This window comes from Mytilus trossulus, chromosome 5 (assembly GCF_036588685.1).
Source record: "Mytilus trossulus isolate FHL-02 chromosome 5, PNRI_Mtr1.1.1.hap1, whole genome shotgun sequence".
NCBI classification, from domain to species: Eukaryota; Metazoa; Mollusca; class Bivalvia; order Mytilida; family Mytilidae; genus Mytilus; species Mytilus trossulus.
Genome location: NC_086377.1, coordinates 76059945 through 76080821, shown reverse-complemented (window position 1 = coordinate 76080821; position 20877 = coordinate 76059945). Strand labels below are relative to the sequence as shown.

General features: G+C 31.9%; 1 protein-coding gene across 1 annotated transcript in view; it reads left to right on the top strand.

Moving 5' to 3' along the window:
- LOC134718317 (uncharacterized) overlaps positions 1 to 9844 on the top strand; it is a 402856-nt gene extending 393012 nt beyond the window's left edge. Inside the window, exons 9-11 of the mRNA XM_063580812.1 lie at positions 983 to 1309; positions 5309 to 5599; positions 6645 to 9844. Of these exons, the coding sequence (XP_063436882.1) occupies positions 983 to 1309; positions 5309 to 5599; positions 6645 to 6979 (953 nt within the window). The 3' untranslated portion in view covers positions 6980 to 9844. The remainder of the gene's footprint in view (positions 1 to 982; positions 1310 to 5308; positions 5600 to 6644) is intronic.
- Positions 9845 to 20877: the final 11033 nt, after the last annotated feature.

The following is a 20877-nucleotide window of genomic DNA, read 5'->3' as shown; positions in this document are numbered from 1 at the left end:
AAGCTTGAATGTTGTGTCCATACTTGCCCCAACTGTTCAGAGTTCGACCTCTGCGGTTATATAAAGCTGCTCCCTGCAGAGCATCTGGTTTTGAATTGTTTTACCTGTGGAAATTAACTACGATGAACTTTATCTGTGTCATTGACTAATTACTTTGCCAGTCGTCTACTTTTATCACGATCGTCACCTCGTCAGAAAGTATTGAACCAATTTCAACAAAACTTAGAGTGAATATTCCTCTGAGAATGCAGCTTAAATGTTGTTCTGTCAACAAACATGGCTGTTATGGCTAGACATAGAACATACGATTACAATGATTTTTTTGTCTTATAGCCCTATTAGATTATTATATTACAGTAGATAGAAAAAAAACTGTAACATGTGGGGAAGGTTTTTACCAATTTTCCAAAACTTAGAAGCTTAGTCATTTTAAACACAAACATATAAACTTAGCAAGTGAATGAAATGCCAGTAATAAAGGCAACAGTAGTATACCGCTGTTCAAAAATCATAAATCCATGGACAAAAAACAAATAATAATCATTGATTTTTAATGCTCTCTTAAATGCTGATCAATACCCTTCAAGAATTACCCAGTAGACCCTAATGAGAATTGGGATGAGAAAATAATTATAAGTTTGAGGTCAAATATAACGAATAAAGAACATACCCTTGAATAATTATAGATGAAATAAAAGGGTCCTCTTTCCAGTTTCAGCTATGGTCTCCTTTCAAGAGAGCATGAATCGAATGCAAATGCTTAATCATGTTAATACAATAAAAATATTTGATTTGTAGCACCAGCTGGAAAATAAATGCAAAGTTTTAAAATTTAGTTCTCACAAGATTAACACACATTTAACTGTCGAGGTTAAACAATATCCATTATTTTAAAAAGCATTTAGGGGAACACTGCAATTTGAGTCTTTAATTAGTTTTGACAAATTCTCTGTAGATATATTTTATTTCTTATTCCATATAGGTATTCCTGACGATATTCTAGACTGTATTCCATCAGACGAAATTTTAGATAGATTAGCACCGCTGGTTGGCAATATAGTTCTTCAACTAGGAATAGAACTTGGACTTTCTGTAGAAGAGATAGAGAGTATTAAAGTGAAACGTGATCGTGATTTGACAGCACAGAATAAGGAAGTCTTGTTTGCATGGAGGAAAGACAGAACAGTGAAACCTACAATACGGGTACTTGAGCAAGTTTTTGTAGATATTGGTAAAGGAGCAAGGTGTTTAAAGGAGGTTGTAAAGGACGTTGATCCCAATACACTTAAAGCAGTAGAAATTGTTACAGGTAATACTATATGAAGGGTGTGAGTTAATAAAAAAAACTACTGTGTAAATCAGTTATTCAGTACAGGAAATATGTATTTCCTAGGTTGATCATGTTTATAACAGAAATATATAAAGTCAGTGCAAAAATAGGTTTGCCTATTATTTTACAATGCCCCTGTCGTTATGTTTGTTGAATGAAATTACATACAATCAGGCAAATATCTAAAACAAAGTTGGTCTATTGTACATCACCATATGGTTAAGCAAAAATCTCTTCTCTACCGCCATTGTCTGACCTATTAAGTTATTGCCCAACCAGACCTTGGTCACTAATTGCCTAATACTTGCTCAATAACGTAAAGTGATGACATCTTCGAAAACACTTGCTGCAGGAAAAAGTAGAAAAAAAATCCAAAACAGAAAGATACATAAACTGGAAGGGTATATGTTGTCAACCGTCCATTCCATACTGATAATTTTACATGATGATTCTTTCTGAACTTATTGACATCAATATAATATACTGACATGTTTTGTATTTCCTCTTATCCTCTGAAAACTTCAGATAGGCTTTGCGGTGTTATAATTGTTAAAATTGATAATATATCTCTCAGGTATTGGTTTTTGGTATATCGGAATGACCAATACAAAAATGCATGTTCATTGCAATACAAAAGTATTGGTTAAGAGGTAAACAGTTAATTACCATGTGACTTTTAATTATGCAATGTCTACTTTATATATATTACAGTAAATAGGTGAAATTAGGAATTAAATGTAATTACTAAACAATTCAGTAAATACCTGTAATTACTAATCAATTACATTAGACTTGACACAGTTGCATGTCTTTCGTTCACAACCTGTTTTGCATGCACACTTTGCAAATCCCTGCCAATCTCCGACTGACTGTAGACACCCTGCTTTCCTAACTTTTAACTCCAACTATTGCTGAGAACGTGAATAAATTCCTAGAGACAGATCCATTTAAAATTCCATCGTTTGAGCAAAGCTTAAATTATTCATTTGTCTGTTCATGTTCCAAAACTAAACAGAAAAGACTTCTTGGATTCCCACGTCCTCTATCAATACTAGGAATGGGAAAAGTTACGTTATACCTGACATAAACAGGGCGCAAAATTTAGATGCTCCGGACAAGCATCTTTTCCGCTTTCTTTGATAAGTTTGAGGCACTTGTATGGTATCCCCGTTGATGCATTCTGAACGGATACAAATGTCACAACAGGACTGTAATGTTGAGTTTGTCTGATTATAAACAAAACATTAAATGCATTTGTGTTCATATTGTAAGCTATGCAACTCATATGGATAGTGATCTTATAAGGAGTAACTTTGAGCTTTTGGCATCAAGATCTCATGTAATAAGGCTTCTACTTCAGAGATTTGATTATAATCATCTGTTGTCTTTTTTTTATTTATTTTTTTATTTTCAAACAAAATGCTTAACCTGCTGATTATATTGTTCAGCATCTCCTTTGGCTTTAAGACTCGATCACATTTGTCATTGTACAAAAAACTCTTCTGTAAATATGTTTTTTTCATCTACCATTTTCAACAATTAATTGATAGATTTTCATCCCCGCCCGCCCCTCTGTCATTAGAAAACCGTGGATTTTTTTTATAATTTATTGACTTTGTGTCATCAATTTTGGGCTGTGAATGATTTCCAAAGCGAAAGAATTGAGGACCACATTGGTACAAAAACTAAACTGGATTAAAGAAATTGACACAAGAACGAACGTGTTAGATCTATGACCGTAATTTGAGTTCAAAAAGTCGGCAAACATACACATTGTGTTATAGAAAGCCCTTAAATATACCCATGGTTATTGTAATTGTTGAAAAACACCAAACACCCTCTGTCCCAATACCAATAAAAGAACAGGTTCGGAACAAACCCTCTATATGATTATTATACCTGTAAAGAGGGATAATCCTTCTTTAGATAGGGGTATTTTTGTTTAGACTGGATTTAAATAAAAAAAATAGGGCAGAATGGCATTTTCTACTCATTATGGCAGTAACCTGTAACAGTTGATGCACCAATTGATGTACTTAATTTAATATACAAGAATCTTAAGAATTCTAGGTATTTTTTTCAAAAGCGTACACCAAAACGTTGTGATTGGTTAAAAACCTCCTAAACAATTGAAATTCAACCAATGGCGTAACGTTATTTTCATTTTGGTGTACGAACAACGAGATTACCGAGAGTCCTTTAGATTCTGAAAAGGCAAATTACATGTACAACAGTAGTTGCCAATCAGAGATATATATATTTAAGAATTTGAAAAATTATGTACCATTCTTTATACATGTATACACATGTACATGATATAAGTTAATTATAACACTTGCATATATATTAAGTTCACGTCACAAGATGGTCATATCAAATAAAATTAAAAAAATAAAATCCTCCCACCCGCCTCATTTTTTTCAAAACTTTGGATGAAAATCTAATTAATTTCAGTTGGCCTTAACATCAAGGTATATTATAGAATGGCAACTTTTGCATACTACAACATTATTTTAACAGTTAGGAAATAGATGTAAAAGAGGGACGAAAGACACCAAAGGGACAGTCAAACTCGTAAATCTAAAACAAACTGACAACGCCATGGCTAAAAATGAAAAAGACAAACAGAAAAACAATGGTACACATGACACAACATAGAAAACTAAAGAATAAACAACACGAACCCCACCAAAAACTAGGGGTGATCTCAGGTGCTCCGGAAGGGTAAGCAGATCCTGTTCCACATGCGGCACCCGTCGTGTTGCTTATGTGATTACAAATCCGGTAAATAGTCTAATTCGGTAGGTCAAATTCATGAAAGGGAAGGGGATTGAAGTTACGACGTAAGGAACATATCCGATATCATTTGTGAAACGGTTATTCCATAACGGTCAAAGTTCATTTGAAATTTAGTGATTACTGGTAATAACTGGACAGTTTCAGGAATTTCTTGTATTTACAAGTGCATCAGTAATTACATATCTATAATACTAAAATTACGAAGTCCAATTTTTCAGCCGTCATCACGTAAAAACGACGAATCAAAGAATTCAACTTTATATATCACTAATATAGTACAAAGGGGTAGATTGAAAATTACACCACTCCAGGCCCTTTTGTTTTCCACGTAATTAATATTGCCAATAATTAAGAAGTTCCGGGTCGAGTCCGATACCGATACTAATAGTATATTCACCTGTTACATATTACCTAATCTGTACGTTCCGCATCTGACAGGCGCACCACCAAACGGTGTATTCAGGGTTAATATGCTATATACACGGGTCATAATCACAGGGTTGACTACTAAATTGTCAAATAGCTACCTATTGTAGTATTTTAATCAGTAAGACTTTCTAGGATAACAAGACTAAAAATAAAGAACAGTTTTCAATTTGTTAGTGGGCATACATGACGTAAAACAGCGATTCAAATAATTTATCTTTATTTATAACTAATATAGGACAATGTTGTTGATTAAAAAATACTCCATTCCAGGACATTTTGTTTTCCAAATAATTAATATTACCAATAATTGATAAGTTCCAGTTCGACGGGTTCAAACAGAGAGATTTGAAAGCAGAGAAAAACTGTGTATCTTATAATCGGCATGACTTTCTCAGATGACAATACTAATACTAAAATAAGGCTTGCGCATAGTTATATACCTTACTTCAGTCACGGACCCGCGATATCACGGGTGTGTTCTAGTAATTCCTAAATTTTAGTAATTATGAGTAATTCCTAATTTCACCTATTTACTGTAACATATATATACCTAATTACTTTAAATTTCGAATGAAATTCAAATTGATTTAATCTTTGTATACATTTCATGGCAGTTTTCTTATATAAAATAATATGTTTTTGGCAACAACATTTTATAACCAAAATAATGTAAGATAATTGAAAGCATTGTTTTATTTGATGATCCTCTAAACTTCATTTTGGTTAATAAACCGATCTGCTCATTTACAGATAGAATCAGAGAAAACGAAAACAGAATCATACAGGACGTACAAACCAGCCAAATTTTAGACCATATGATGGCACATCTGGTGATATCAGTAGATGACAGACGTCGTATTGAACAACATGCTGGACAAGATGATCAGAACAAAGCATTGCTGGATATTGTGACCAAAATGCGAGAACCTGCTTACAGTGTATTTGTTGATGGATTACGTATTTATGGATACAAAGATATCGCTAATGATTTGAAATGTGATTTCAGTCCAAGTCCAACATCAGCATCTGCGGAAAATGAAGGTATGTCTGAAGGGTTTATTATAAACACAAACAAAGAAGGATTTTTACTGAAAACATTTTAAAATCTTGTTATATATTCATTCAAAATAGATATAATGTATTTGATTATAAAGACTATCTACCAGATCATTTGCGTCGTATTTAATTAATCATAAGTATACTACTTTTCTTGCATACCAAAGTAGGTCACTGGTATATATGATGAGTCTTTCAGGACGAATTTCAGTTTGTGTTAAGTAACTATGATCTTAGACATTGTACCATTGAGTAATTATGATCTCAGGCATTGAGATCAAGATTCTTTTCTACGGTTATAATGAAGTCACAGTTCATTAAGTACCTGTTACGAATCAGGCAAATATGACCTCAGATGAATTTCGCTTCTTAGATCCAACTGTAGAAAAGAATAGTGAACATTTATAATTCAAAGGCATTAGTTTTGGTCAACTATAAAAAAAATCAAAGTGAGAGAAAATATAATAACAAACAAATTGGCAATTAACTATAAATTGTGAATGTGTATGTTTACCAGCTCTGTTTAAAATGTCAAACGCTTATCATATGTGTTTGATAAATTCAGAGCATACATCATCAATTTGTATGAAGAAATGTAAGATCTATCATTATATGTGGGCATTCAACTTATTCATGAGACATTAGATTTAAAAAAAAAAGGTGAATAAAACTAAAACAGTAGAAGGGCTACATACCTGAAAGTACTGAAAAATGGCCAAATCCATTTAATGCCAACTTTGCCCGAATGAGTTGAAACGTTAGTTTCTGCATAATTTAAAAAAATTATAAACGGTAAATTTAAGAAGGGTTTGTTTAAAATCATGTGAGTAGCGAATTACTGAAAACTGAGCGAATAATACTTTAGGGTGTGTATAATCCACCAGAAGAGGTATCGATCAAGTGATGTAAAACAAAAAAAACGTTATAAATTTAATGTGGTCCAAATATCTTTTCTGGATTTAACCTTGTCTTTAGTCATAAAAGGTCAATAGCATTATCTTAAGAAAAAAAAACTTTTTGTATTTTGTAGGCTTATCAGTTTGTAATGTTCCATTATATAAAGTTCGTCTACAAAAGAACTACCTCAAGGTCATCACTGATATACAACACGAGAACATAGTCGATCATCTAATATCAAGAGAGGTAGTGTCAGTTGATGATGGGAAGAAGATAGAATCTGGTAAAACACCACAGGAAAAGAACAGGAATTTAATGGACATGCTGTTGCGTAAAAATGAACAGGGATTTAATGAATTTCTCAAAGCCCTACGAAAAGACTCAATTTATGCAGATTTAGCAGATCAAATAGAGAAGACAGAAGTTACTAGCACAGATATGGCAACTCTTTATAAATGCTTCAAATAAAATAAAAGTAATTTCTTTCAGAAAAAACAGCTAGGAAAACCATCAGTTAACAATTAATAGAAGAAAGTATTGTCAATCCAAGGCATTACGATTTGGTCACTTCAATAATCCACTGTAAATTCAAAAATTATTGCGTGCATTTATTATTGCCTTTTTTTTAAATGGGACAAAAAAGCGATAGTAATTATAACAATGTCAAAAGAATCTTTATACTAATATATGTATCAGTTTAAGAATTTGAGTTCTTATTAATGCGATACCTACTCAGTCGCATTTTTCGCATTAATAAAAACCTCAAAATAAATTCTGAATTTACAATATGTAAATGAATCACAATGTAATAGTGATAACAATCTTTTATCTTAAACATATTTCATATGTGAGTGTCATGTATGGTAAGGAAAAAGCTAAAATATGTACTAACCCCTTTTATGAGAGTTGATTCCTACAATCCCAATATCCATTTGACGTGGCTCAGTAGTTATACAGCCAGTCATTTTGTTATTGTGCTATGGTAAATTTTTGTATTCTCGCTTTCGTTTTTGCCAATATGCTTTGTCTATATGCCTTTTTGATTTTTTTATAATGATTTAGACTATAACACAATGTTTACTGCTGTATCCTTATTTTTGACAATTTTACCTATTATGTCTATTTACTTTGTTCACACACTGGCGTCAATTTAATGGAATTCAATGCGACTTTTATACAAGTGAGAGGTTTAACTAGCTAGAAACCAGGTTCAGTATACCATTTTCGACATAAGCAAATGTTTGTACAAAAATAGGAATTTAAAAGTTTTTATCCATTCATGTAGCGTGTTTGAGCACATACGTCTAGATGAACAAACCTTCGTGTTTTTGATAATACATAATTTTGTAAACAGATAATTTGCACATGTGATATGTCATAACTACTGCGCTGGTTATACCCGTTAGAACGTAACAACCGCCAGTAGTTGCATCAACCCGTTGTAAAAACTCGTAAAGTATACTTAATTTGTTAAGCTGGTGGGTAAACCAGCTGTGTTTAGAAATCAATTAAATTTAAACTTATCATCATTTGTAAAGTTACTTTTTTTTGTATAGTTAAATAATACCATTTACATGTTGGACAGAGATCAACTGATGAACTGCTAGATTGAAATTGTTTGTAAATAAATGGCTATTAATATGTCTTTCTTTCTGTAATGTGTATACAAGTATAAGTCTATATTTGTAATTCCCCATTTACAAAGGTTGCATTTCTGTAAATATAAACAGTGCAATTTATCAGTAAACAGGACGGTGTAATTTCTCAGTAAGCAGGACAGTGTGATTTCTCAGTAAACAGGACAGTGTAATTTCTCATTAAACAGGACAGTGTGATTTCTCAGTAAACAGGACAGTGTGATTTCTCAGTAAACAGGACAGTGTAATTTCTCAGCTTCTTTTACAGCTTTAACTGTACCATGTTTACACTGAAGTTTCGCATGAATTTGTATCCAAGAATGGAAAGTTCATTAGCACTTTTATTTTTCAAAGGTCAAAACTTAAGTCTGTGCAGCATGTTTTCAACAATTATATACCTCAAACTTATAAGAGTTTAAACTGATACACAAAGTATGTACTTTCTCACCCTTCACGTTTGGTCATACTCAGAATTTAGTTTGGCAGCTACACATGTGTATTTATACTAGTTAAAAATTACAGGTGTGTAGCTGAACTATGGAGATGATACCAGTAAATAAACTAAACATAAAATATATAAATATCTCCTCTAAATACAATATTTAATATATACTATTTTAATAAATTTTGAAAAAAAACCTACATAGCTACAATTACGAGTTTCATTTCATTCGTAACTTTGTATATCAATAACTTAAAGCTGTTCAATAATACCTTAATAGTTAATTTAGTTCTAAATCTAAGTCTAATAGATACTAAAGTATGTACATATGAAATAACTAAATCAAAGACCGAATCTTGTCCTTCATGCATTTCTTATGGGGGTGTCCGAGTTATTATATAGTCTAATGGATACTAAAGTATGCACATATAAAATAACTAAATCAGAGACCGAATCTTGTCCTTCGTGCATTTCTAAAAACATGACAGCAGCTAATTTAAATGTAAGCTTGTAAATAAAAATGTCTCTTCATCAATAAGGTTTTGAACAAAAATGCATGTAATGCATATTCACCATTTCCTTTCTCAATTTTATCTGTTATATCAAATGAAATAATGGTTATGCCCCACGTACGATAGTAGAGGGCCATTATGTGTTCTGGTCTGTGTCTCCTGTGTAAAGTTCAGGTTAAAGTTTTTGGTCAAAGGTAGTTTTTCACGAAGTTAAAGTTACATTAATTTGAAACTTAGTACACATGTTCCCTTTGATATGATCTTTCTAATTTTAATGCCAAATTAAAGTTTTGACCCGATTTTCACGGTCCACTGAACATGGACTATGGACACATTCTTGTTCATTCATCAGAAAAACGGAATTTGAATTCAAATAGATCAGTGATAATTGTTTGGTTATATTATATAATCAAATATTTGAAAGTGTTTGAGAACATATCACAAAACATTTATGGACTTACAAATTGTGCGTCTCTACCGTTATCTACACCATGTGTTGTTTCTTTGTGTTTAAGCGTAATGCTATACAACTTTCTGTTTGATTTGCCCTTTTAACATTTTTATTATATTCAATAATATTCAATAGAGATTAGATTTTGTGAGGCCCCTCATATATAGAAACTTTGTTATTTACAAAAAATTATGATATGATACAGTTGTGTTTTGTTGTTGATGTTATTATTGTAGCACGTTGTGTGTAAGAACTGTCTTATGTTTGTATATATGTATAAACTGTTTGTGCATTCTACTACCCTTAAAGGTAAAATCAAAAGTAAATAAAGGTTTTTGTTCTTATTTATTGTGCCCCAAAATGAAAGAAGCATCTACACAGTGATCTTGATAGTTCAACCATTAATAAAACAGAAACTAGTTAAAAGATACCAAAGTTTTATTCAAACCCATAAGTCAAATATAAAAAGAAGATGTGGTATGAATGTCAATGAGACAACTGTCCACAAGAGACAAACTGAAAATGCCATGGCAAAAAAATAATGCGACCAAAATATAAACAACTGTTTACAAATTGCAACATAAACAAATAGACTTAGAAGCACAAAGACTTAAAAAAACTAGAAGCTGGAAACAATTTAAAAAAAAATGAAAGGAACATACTTTGGTTACCCCATGCTTATCAGTAGAAACATTCATTCAAAGATGAATAACACCTGATGTAAATAAATGTTCATTTGCGGTGACAAATTATCATTGTATATTTTTACAAGTCACTAATCAAACAATTGTTCCAGGTAGCACATGTTTAAAATCATCAGTCAAAACGTGAGCAAATGTACAAAATGATTTCCAAAATATTTTCAAACGACAATCTTTTGAAAAGGGGGGCGAAATATACCAGAGGGACAGTCAAACTCATCAATCGATATTAAAATGAAAACACCAGGGCTAAAACAAATATCATGATAAACAGAGAAATAATAGTACAAAGAAAGTAAAATCACAAAAAAATCCGAGGAAAATTCAAAACGGAGAGTCCCTTATCAAATGGCAAAATCAGATGATAAAACATATCAAACGAATGGACAACAACTGTCATATTCCTGACTTGGTAGAGGCATTTTTAAAGGTAGAAAATGGTGGATTGAACCTGGTTTTATAGCGCTAAGCCTCACACTTGTATGACCTCGAATCAAATTTCATTATATTTACAACGATGCAGGAACTGTATTTGTCATAATAGGATTGCAGCAATCAACATTGTGTCACAATCTCAATTAAAACAAACGCAAACAAATATTTAACAAAGAAGCACAACAAGCATCTATCAAATTTAACAACCACATTCATTGCAAACTTCTATATGTATTTTAAATCAACTCATAAAGAATTGAAATAATTGAAGTCCTGTAACTGGATTCACATCAACTCGAGGGCATATTCGCGTGTTTGACGGCATAATGTAAATGTCACACAGGAAGAAATATAAAATAATTTAAGTATTTTCAAAATTCAAATTTCACATGGGGAATGGTGGTATACAGGGTTGAAAATTTAAAAGTTGCGTTAGAACTAATTTCACAAAATACACCGACATTTAAAATTATCAGGAAGTTCTTTAGAATTTTGAAAAATCCACATATGGTTAATACCACAACGCAAGAAAAAAAAATTTGGTTGAAAGTACTTTCAAAATTATGATAGAAAAATAATTTCATGGCATTATGATAGAATGACAGGATGTTTACAAGTACAGAGCCACGTTATATGTACCAAAGAAACACAAAAAGTCACACGTCCAAACCAACAAAAACAAAATATTATACAAACAACACATTGACGGGATGTGAAAGTACCGAGCCATGTCAAATAGAGTTTACAGAAAACAGACCAAAAAATTAAAGTAATAATAATAAAAGAACAAACACAAATAAAAGAACAATATAACACGTTGTAAAGTTGATAAACAACGTCAGTACGCATAATCTATACATCAAGACCATCATGCATTATTTGTTAAGTTGATTATTAATCAATATTAATCAACAAGGTATTGGTACATTACGATGAAGTTGTTAGTGCATTCTTCTACCCTGAATAATACTTATATATATGTCTAAACCGTTGTGCATTCTACTACCCTTAAAGTTAAAAACAAAACTACATGCATTTTCTTTTTATTTATGTGCCAAGAAATCAAAGCAGCATCGACACTGTGAGACTGACAGTCCAACCATCCACAAAATCACACAGAGGTGAAAGATAGACTTGACTGAAAAAGGTAAAAAGAATAGTATTTTGATTTATATACTTAGAAATTATAATAGAACTAAGCAAAACAAAAATCATTGGTTTTGTTGTATAGATATCAATTCTTTCAAACAATATCTTTGTGAACATATATTTGTGCCGCATAACACTTGTTCCCCCTGGAACAAAACTATGGATAATAAAAGTTCTTGGGAACAAACATTACATAATATTAGTTCCACCTTCATAAGGTATTTTCCTGGAACAATATTTGTTCCTTTAAAGAGCTAACAATACCATGGCAAAAATAAATGCGACCAAAAGACAAACAACAGTTTACAAAATGCAACATAAAACAACTAGACTGAGCATCAAAAACTGGTAGCTGGAAGATTTTTTTCGAACAATGAAAGGGATGCACTTTTCTTCAACCTTATGTTCATCAGTAGAAAGAAGACCTGATTAAATTAAAGGTTCCTTTGCCGCGAAACAAATGCATTGGTCATTTTTACAATTTCCTAATCAAACAATCATCCTAGACAGTAGAGGTTGAAAATTAAATTTACCAGGGGTTTTAATTAGTGTAAATATCCATCCGCCAATGATAGGGATCATATAAAACATGGTAATTATATCATGCCGACATGAACAGATGGTTTCACAAGACCGCTCTCTCCAAAAAGAGTTCCTATCTAAATTTGTATTGATTCTGACACAGTGGTTTCATTGAATTCATCAGGGGTTTTGGTGAGTGTAAACCTTCATCCCTGTTTGATAGTTATCATATAACAACAGTAGTTATATTTCGACCACATGGAAATAACAGAACACTACCTGCAAAAAAGTCCCTATTAAAATTTGCATTGATTAACTGAGAAAAATTTCAATATAGTTGACAAATAAATCGACAAACATTCAATTAAGTTAACAATCTGATAAATACAATAGTTTTATTGTCGAGCCTGTCACTTCTGTTGTAAAAAGCTCGTCAAGGAGATAGTTTCAGGGGCGTCAACTACAAATGTAAGTTCTCAAAAGCTTTATATTTTAGAAGGTGAAAAACCTGGATTCCTTATACTTTGTATACATGTATGACTTATGTCATGAAGTTTCCGTCTGCCATATGACCATTGTCCTTGACATCATTTTCATGGTTCAGTAACTACTTCAATTTTTTTTTTAAATGTTACTTTCTTTCTAATTATGTATACTAAGGTGACTTTATTTAGTATGTACATACCTTGCATGAGCCTCATGGCTTTCAGACAGTTTATATACAGGCTAACAATAAAAAATGTTCTACTCGATAAGCCTAAATCTTCCTTTTATTGTGCGATTGGTCTATTACAATAATTCTCAAGATTATAGACTAATTCAAACGAAATTGGTAAAATGTGTCATTTAAGGGCAATAACTTTTGAAACAGGTCGTGTGACAGTCTTGATGAAACTGACAATAGGTAGATCTCATCATTTTAAACAGATCCGCTCCTGTCAGATTTTCTCTGTTTATAGCGGTTTTAAATAGCATAAGAAAGATAGTAGACAAAACTTGCATTGTATCCAGATGGTATATTTTTAGCCATGTCGACTATGTCTGTGGTAAGGTGGGAGCATTGGGCGCATTGTAGAAGTAGATACCATAACGAAAATTTTGGCAACGTGTGGTTGCCGAGTAGTTTCCCGGACAAAAGACATGGCTTGTTGCGAAGAGATGAGAAAAGCTCTCTCACCCCTTCTGGCCCAGAGAGTCTATGGGCAAATTGTTAAATTGCAAAATGTTCAATTGAAAACTTGAAAACTAATTAAAATAATGATAAGGGATCTACAATAACACTATAAGATCAGCAATTGTAGCCATAAACTACGAGTTGTAGAATTGTAGCATAACTGTACATATGTATTTTTGAAAATATAGTATATATACAAAAATAGTGTTATTAATGATTATATTACGAGCAAGTAAAACACGGATCTATCATGGTAGAGGACTCAAATTGTATATATTAATATTGTGACTTTAATTTCGTGGTATTTGTTTAAACAGTTCATAATGGCTTGTTTTTTCTCCTGGATACACTAACTTTTTCTTTGGATTTATTTACTTTTTTGTTGGCTGATTTTATAACAGTTTGTGGATATCGTAGGTGCTGCTGTTGCTGTAAAGATAGAACGGCGATATAAACAAGTGAAACATATAATTATTACCTACTAATGACTTTTCAGGAACTTTAAATACGGCAGCGTGATTTTTTATATAGTATTGTGGACATGCATCTTATTATTTCTGAACATTACATTTAACGATGGATTTTCATTTCCATATTAGAGGTAGGCCAGTGTATGAAACTCTCTCGAATTTTTTATTAAATCTATTAGTTTCAAAATCATTTTTTAATGTAAAATAAAACCGATAACCGCTGAGCTGTTAAATATTGGATCCAGTGCATATACATTTTAATTCGTTTTCTCCAATGATACTGTGAATCTATTTTTGTGTGTGAAAATTGTTTCGCCACCACAACCAAGCAGCATTGTTTCAATCGTTTTGATGTGTGTGTGAGAATTGCCTCGCCACGGATATTCAAGATGAAGTTTGTACTTGTGTGTGAGAATTGTTCGCCACAGATTTTCAAGATGAAATTTGTACTTGTGTGTGAGAATTGCCTCGCCACAGATAGTCAGGACGAAGTTAAACTTGTGTTTGAGAATTGCCTCGCCACAAGATTTCGAAAGTGAGTGTTTGAAAATTGTCTCGCCACTATATATATGTAAGAAATTACAAAACCATGGATACCATAGACGGATGTAGATGGAAGAATATTTGTGTGACACTATATTAAATAACTTTGAAATTTTGATTTAGATTGAATTGTTAGTGACATGTACTGAATTTGTTTGTTCCTGTTGAATTGGTTCCTTTGCATGCTTGTATATAGGGCTACACGTAACTGAATTTAGAAGTAGTATATTTGTTGTTGTTGATACTTAAATCTTGCTGGTTATTTGTAAAAGTTACTTTTGCTATTTGAGTGTCGAATTGTATTAGGATTGTTTAAGTGGAATCAAATGATTCAAGAGATATATATAAAGTTAAAAGTGGCCAAAAATTGGTGGCTGGTTGAATCAAATGATTCTGATTTCAGAGTAATACATGTAATGTAGTGGCCAACAATTGGTGGTCGGGATTTTGTGATGGGGGTCAAAAATTGGTGGCCGAGTGGAATCAAATGATATAAAAAGTTCTGTATATATCTTATATTTTCAGACGTTGACCATACTATGATGATCAGAGACATGGTGTCAAATCATATTGTGAATGCAGTTTTTGCAGTATTGGCACCAAAGCCACTACCGCCACCACAGCAACTACCGCCACCAGCTCCACCGAATCCACATTTCTAAAAAAAACATGTCTTTTCAGAAAACATGCGTTTTGTGAAATACCAAGGAGTAAATGAACAGTTTTCGGTATTCTCAAATTTTTATCTTTAAGACAGTTTTTATTTGTAGCTTTCGCCTTTTGTTGTTTGGCAATCTTTTTCATTTATTTTCTACTGATGAAATGAATAGCTCGTAGAACAGAGATATATATAGTGGTCAGCACAGTTGAAGGTGGAACCAAACATCTTTATTTTTTCTTTTCTAAATTTCATAAATGTTTAACTTTGACCTTTCGGCAATAACATTAATATTTCAAAAAACTTGAACCACGAATTTTATCGGAAATGTTTCATTCGATATAAAACTGTTTGACAAACACATGAAACGCCAATTTAAATGACTGAGAAGCTTAATTTGTCCAATAACAATAAAACTTTTATAAAATGTTCAGTTGATTTCTACAGAGTTATCTCCCTGAAGTATTATGTACCATCCTGATATATATAAAACATGTATATTGATTGACCAAAATAAGCTGCAAAAAATGTAATTAATGATACCATTTGTTACACTTGTTATGTATCGATGTGCGTTTCTGCATGAGCTGTTCTTAACAATCAGATGTCCAGTCGAGCTATAAACATGACAAAAGAACACTGTTTTAGATCATCAAAGATGCATATGTAACGAAAAACTTCGAATAACTAAAATTTAAAATGTAAAATTAAACAAATTTCCAAATGCCAACGAAAAATTCAAAATGGAAAATCCCTTCAAAAATGGTAAACGAATGAATAACGATGGTCATATTACCGAGTTGGTAAAGGAAATTCCTGTAAAAAATGGATTAAACCTGGTTTATTGCTAGCTAAACGTTTCATTGATCAATTGTATGACAGTCGCATTCAATACAGTTACTATTAAGAAAACTGGAGACGGAATGAGTTATCTGCAATACATCAATTGTCAGAGATGTAAGAAAACATTGGCATCACTCATGTATGAGGTGCAGCAATATTCAAGAATCATTTATTTATTAAATGTATATATCAAAATTGATATAAAATACCAAGATCTATAGTTTAGAGTTCTGACATGAAATACGCACAGTTGGTGAACTTCTGGATATCTCCAAGAGTATTTTACGGCTGGATCTTTATTATCGTCGCGTTTAACAATTATTATTTCTGGGTTGCTCACACAATTGTGTCTTTATAACGGAACTATAACATATGTCTTATAAGTGGGACGTTTAGCTACCTATGAATAGACTAGGTTCAACCAAACATTTCCTTCTGAAAATGTCGGTCCCAGTTTAGGACTAAGACAAAATAGGGACGAAAGATACCAGAGGGACAGTCAAACTCATAAATCGAAAATAAACTGACAACGTCATGGCTAAAAATGAAAAAGACAAACAAACAAACAATTGTTTTCAATACGTACCGTTGCATGATATATTCGAGCGTTTCTTTTGGTTACTGTCGATTTGCTGAAATGGTAATTCAACACACACAATAAAATTGTTGTCAAGAATTTTTATAATAGGACCTGCATTCATTTGTTGTTGGAATCAGTGTGGTTCCTCACAAGACCAGATCGTTCAAGACCCCAAAACAAGTAACAAGAAATTAGTACCTACGTGTTATAGTGTTTGGAAATAATTCATCACTGTATTTCGGAAGAAAACTGTAGTAAATGGTAACGGTAGTAAGAACATCAAACATCTTGATTTATTGATCGTTCTTTATAAGGATTTCTGTGCGAAGTTTTGTTTTCTATTATTATTATAGTATTTATAAACATGATAAAAAGAAGATTTTCAAAATTCTCATTTTTGCAAATATTATAGAGCTATGTGGTATCCATGTTTGTAGCGAATTCAATGTTTTTTACTGATACAATATTTTGCTTATAAAGCACTAATGCTAGAAGCTATGTCTGTTGGGACAAAACAAAATATTAATCATTTCTATCAGCTTGCCTCTTAAAACGGTCCGAACAGCGTGTGTTCATTGTTCATCTTAGTTGTAAAATACCATAACTATAAAAACCCTTATTCTGTAAATTTCCAATGAAAATCATTTCATCATTGTATTCATATTGTCAATACATGAATTCTTCATTGTATACGCAGTTCTGTAAGCAGTAAATTGATCATCCATAATGTCTAATTCTTTTTACAGTGCTTCTTTAGTCTTTTCAACCATATATTCCTTATTCTCAATTTAATTTGCTCATTTTTCTCTATTTATCATTTTTTTGGCGATTGTAAATCTCAATCAGATCTTTATGACTGGTTATTTTATATTACATAAATAAACATTATATGAGTAAACATTATACATTATACGAGTAAACATTATACATTATATGAGTAAACATTATACATTATATGAGTAAACATTATACATTATATGAGTAAACATTATACATTATATGAGTAAACATTATACATTATATGAGTAAACATTATATGAGAACACAATCATTTTATTTACAATTGAAAATTCCTAGTGATAAATATAGTATTCGGGAAAATAAAAATAAGTCCTTAAACAAATACGTTGTTGGTTTACTTTTACATTCACTGCAATTATAACTGTTCTGTATAAGGAAGTCCTTACTTGCGTCGAAGTACAATTATTTACATTTGATTACGAAGTGTATCAAATATATCAATAACTACAAAATTGGCGGACGGATATCTTTAGAATGTTTATCTTTTGTTAGTTTATCTGTGTAAAATCTATTTCAGATATATGAACAACTTCTCACAAAGTTAAGTTATAATGTCGTAATTATTTGGTATTTTCCAACTAGTGTAATGATATGATAATATTTATACTATTTCAATATTCATTCGTAATAAAAGAAAGATTTATAAATAGGCATATGCAGTATGGATGCCAATCAGACAGCTCTCCATCGAAGTCACAATGTATAAAATGTATAAACAGTTCTCTGTACTGTTTTTCTTCAAGCAGCCAATTGAAATGTATATATCTTTACATGGAAATTTAGCGCTATAAAATGAGGTCCATTCCACCATTTTCTACATTTGAAAATGTATGTACCAAGTCAGAAATATGACAGTTGATGTCCATTCGTTTGATGTGTTTTATTATTTGATTTTGCCATTTGATTAAGGACCTGCTGTTTTGAATTTTCATCGGAATTCAGTATTTTGGGAATTTTACTTTTTACTACAGTATGAAATATCCCTGACATAATTTCACTCTTTATCATCGGTTCTCGATAGTTACATGTCATTTAGAATTTTGTATACCACAAAACACATTATGAACAAACACCGAATACGCTTCTGCCTAGCACTCGAAACTACACATTTAAATATTTAACTGTTCATTATTTGCTTCCACACTTTTATAACAGGAACACTTGCATTTTCTGCATTACTTTTTTAACAAGTTATATATACATTTGTCGTTTCATTGAGGATCAGTATTTTATTCATATCATAAAATAAGTTGTAAATTATAATTTATCCCTATATTGATTTAAAGTCATATACACTTGAATTTATTTTATTGATTTGAAAGGCTAAGTGGTACTATAAAATTCGTGTACAAGTACTTTGTTTTATCAAAATCTTCAGAAATAGACTGCTAGTGAATTAAAATGTTTTCGTTCTCTTTTTTCCCGAAAGTTTTTCCGCATGCAGCGAGGTTAACAGCAATGCCTTTCATTACTACTTTGACTTCTGCTCATTGCATATGCATTACAAAAACCGTGATAAAAGAAAGGTTAAAGAAGAATGTGTCCTCAGTGCACTATAATTCTCTAAATTGGCATAAACATTAGAAAGATCATGTCATGGGGAACATGTGTTCTAAGTTTCAAGTTGATTGGACTTCAGCTTCATCAAAAAATACCTCGACCAAACACTTTAACCTCAAGCGGGACAGACGGACGAAAAGACGGACGCACACACCACAAAACATAAGGCCAATAAATGGAGCATACAAAAGTAGAACGTTTTATAGTACAGGAAATGCATTAATTGTCGTAGGTTAGTACATTTTCAATACTTTAAGGTTTTTACAATCATAATTACATAAACCATTTAACATTGAGGAATCTGGCTATTTCAATATTAAGATATATAACTCTTTTTTTTGGGCAACCGTCTTTTTGTTATCCAGATACAAGAAATTGTGCCATGAAAGCCAATGAGACAACTCTCCATCCAAGTCCCAATTTATAAAAGTAAGCCGTTATAGGTCAAAACACGGTCTTCGCACGGAGCATTGGCTCACACTGTACAGCAAGCTATAAAGGACCCAACAGTAACTAGTGTAAAACCATTCAAACAGGAAAACCAATGGTCTAATACATATAAAAAAACAAGAAAACCAATGGTCTAATACATATAAAAAAACAAGAAAAGAGAACCACTTAGGAACCACATCAATAAACGACAGCTTCAGAACAACAGACACCTGACTTAGGCCAGGTGCAGCGGGTATAACCATTTTAATCTTTATCACAAATTACACCCAAAGGATGACAACTATATATAATAACAATAATGTAATAAATACATTATAATTTACATAAAAAATTAAAATTAACCAAAAGATTTTACCCAAGAAATGACCTCAAGTGCCCCCTGTCCTCAGTACCATAAACTGTTTAATAAAGGAGCCTACATATTTCATCGCTGACTAGTGGTTGGATTAAGTATATATTTCATTTTGTTATTAGAAAAAATCTTTGTATTGAGGTACCAAACCTTCACCCTTATCTGAAACTATAGTGAAATGTCACAACATAGAAAGACGCAATATAAAACATCAGTTGAAATGGCGTTAATCAATCAAAAGACACAAAAACACGTGTGGACATACACTAACGAATACATTTGATCTATAGTACCATGTTAATACAAAATCAATAAAATAAGGGATGAAAAGTTACAGTATTATTCCGCTGTGAAATGTGAAGAAATAAAAAAGCTTGAACTGATTAAATCCGCCATTTTCTGAATTATCACAAGGTAAATGAACAGTATATATGTACAGTTCAAATGAAGAAAGGGATTCGAAGTATCTATCATAAATAATGTTAATGTTTATAGTACGAGGTAGTGGGAATTTATAGTAATATCAAACAATTAAACATACATTGTTTCTTCCTAATGAATTTATTAGATTTGAGCATCTGAAAACTGCTTTCGTCTTAAACAGACAGCCTCATATGCATATCTAAAACTATGTACAAATACGAATAATCGAATTTTATCACCAAAATCAATTATATCTAAGATTTCTGTTCCTATCCAAAGTACCCTTTTTTCCGGTGACAGTCCACATTTCCCCGACCACCATCCCGAATGCCCTCTATTATGATGAGACTACCCTATTGTATTTATTGTTAATTTTTTCTCGTCCTGAACATGCATGACATAGTTGCCACTGGACGTTAAGCAACCATCATAATTCATGTTATATTTCACATGGTCATAAAAGTGCGAGGTTTAACATGCCAAACAACCAGGTTCAACCCACCATTTTTCCTTTAAAAATGACCTGTACCAAGTCAGGAATATAGCCATTGTTATAGTATAGTTCGGTTCTGAGTGTGTGTGTGTGTTACATTTTAACGTAGCGTCGTTTGTTTTCTGTTATTTTTTAGTGTAAATTCACATTTCGATTAGACGTGTCAC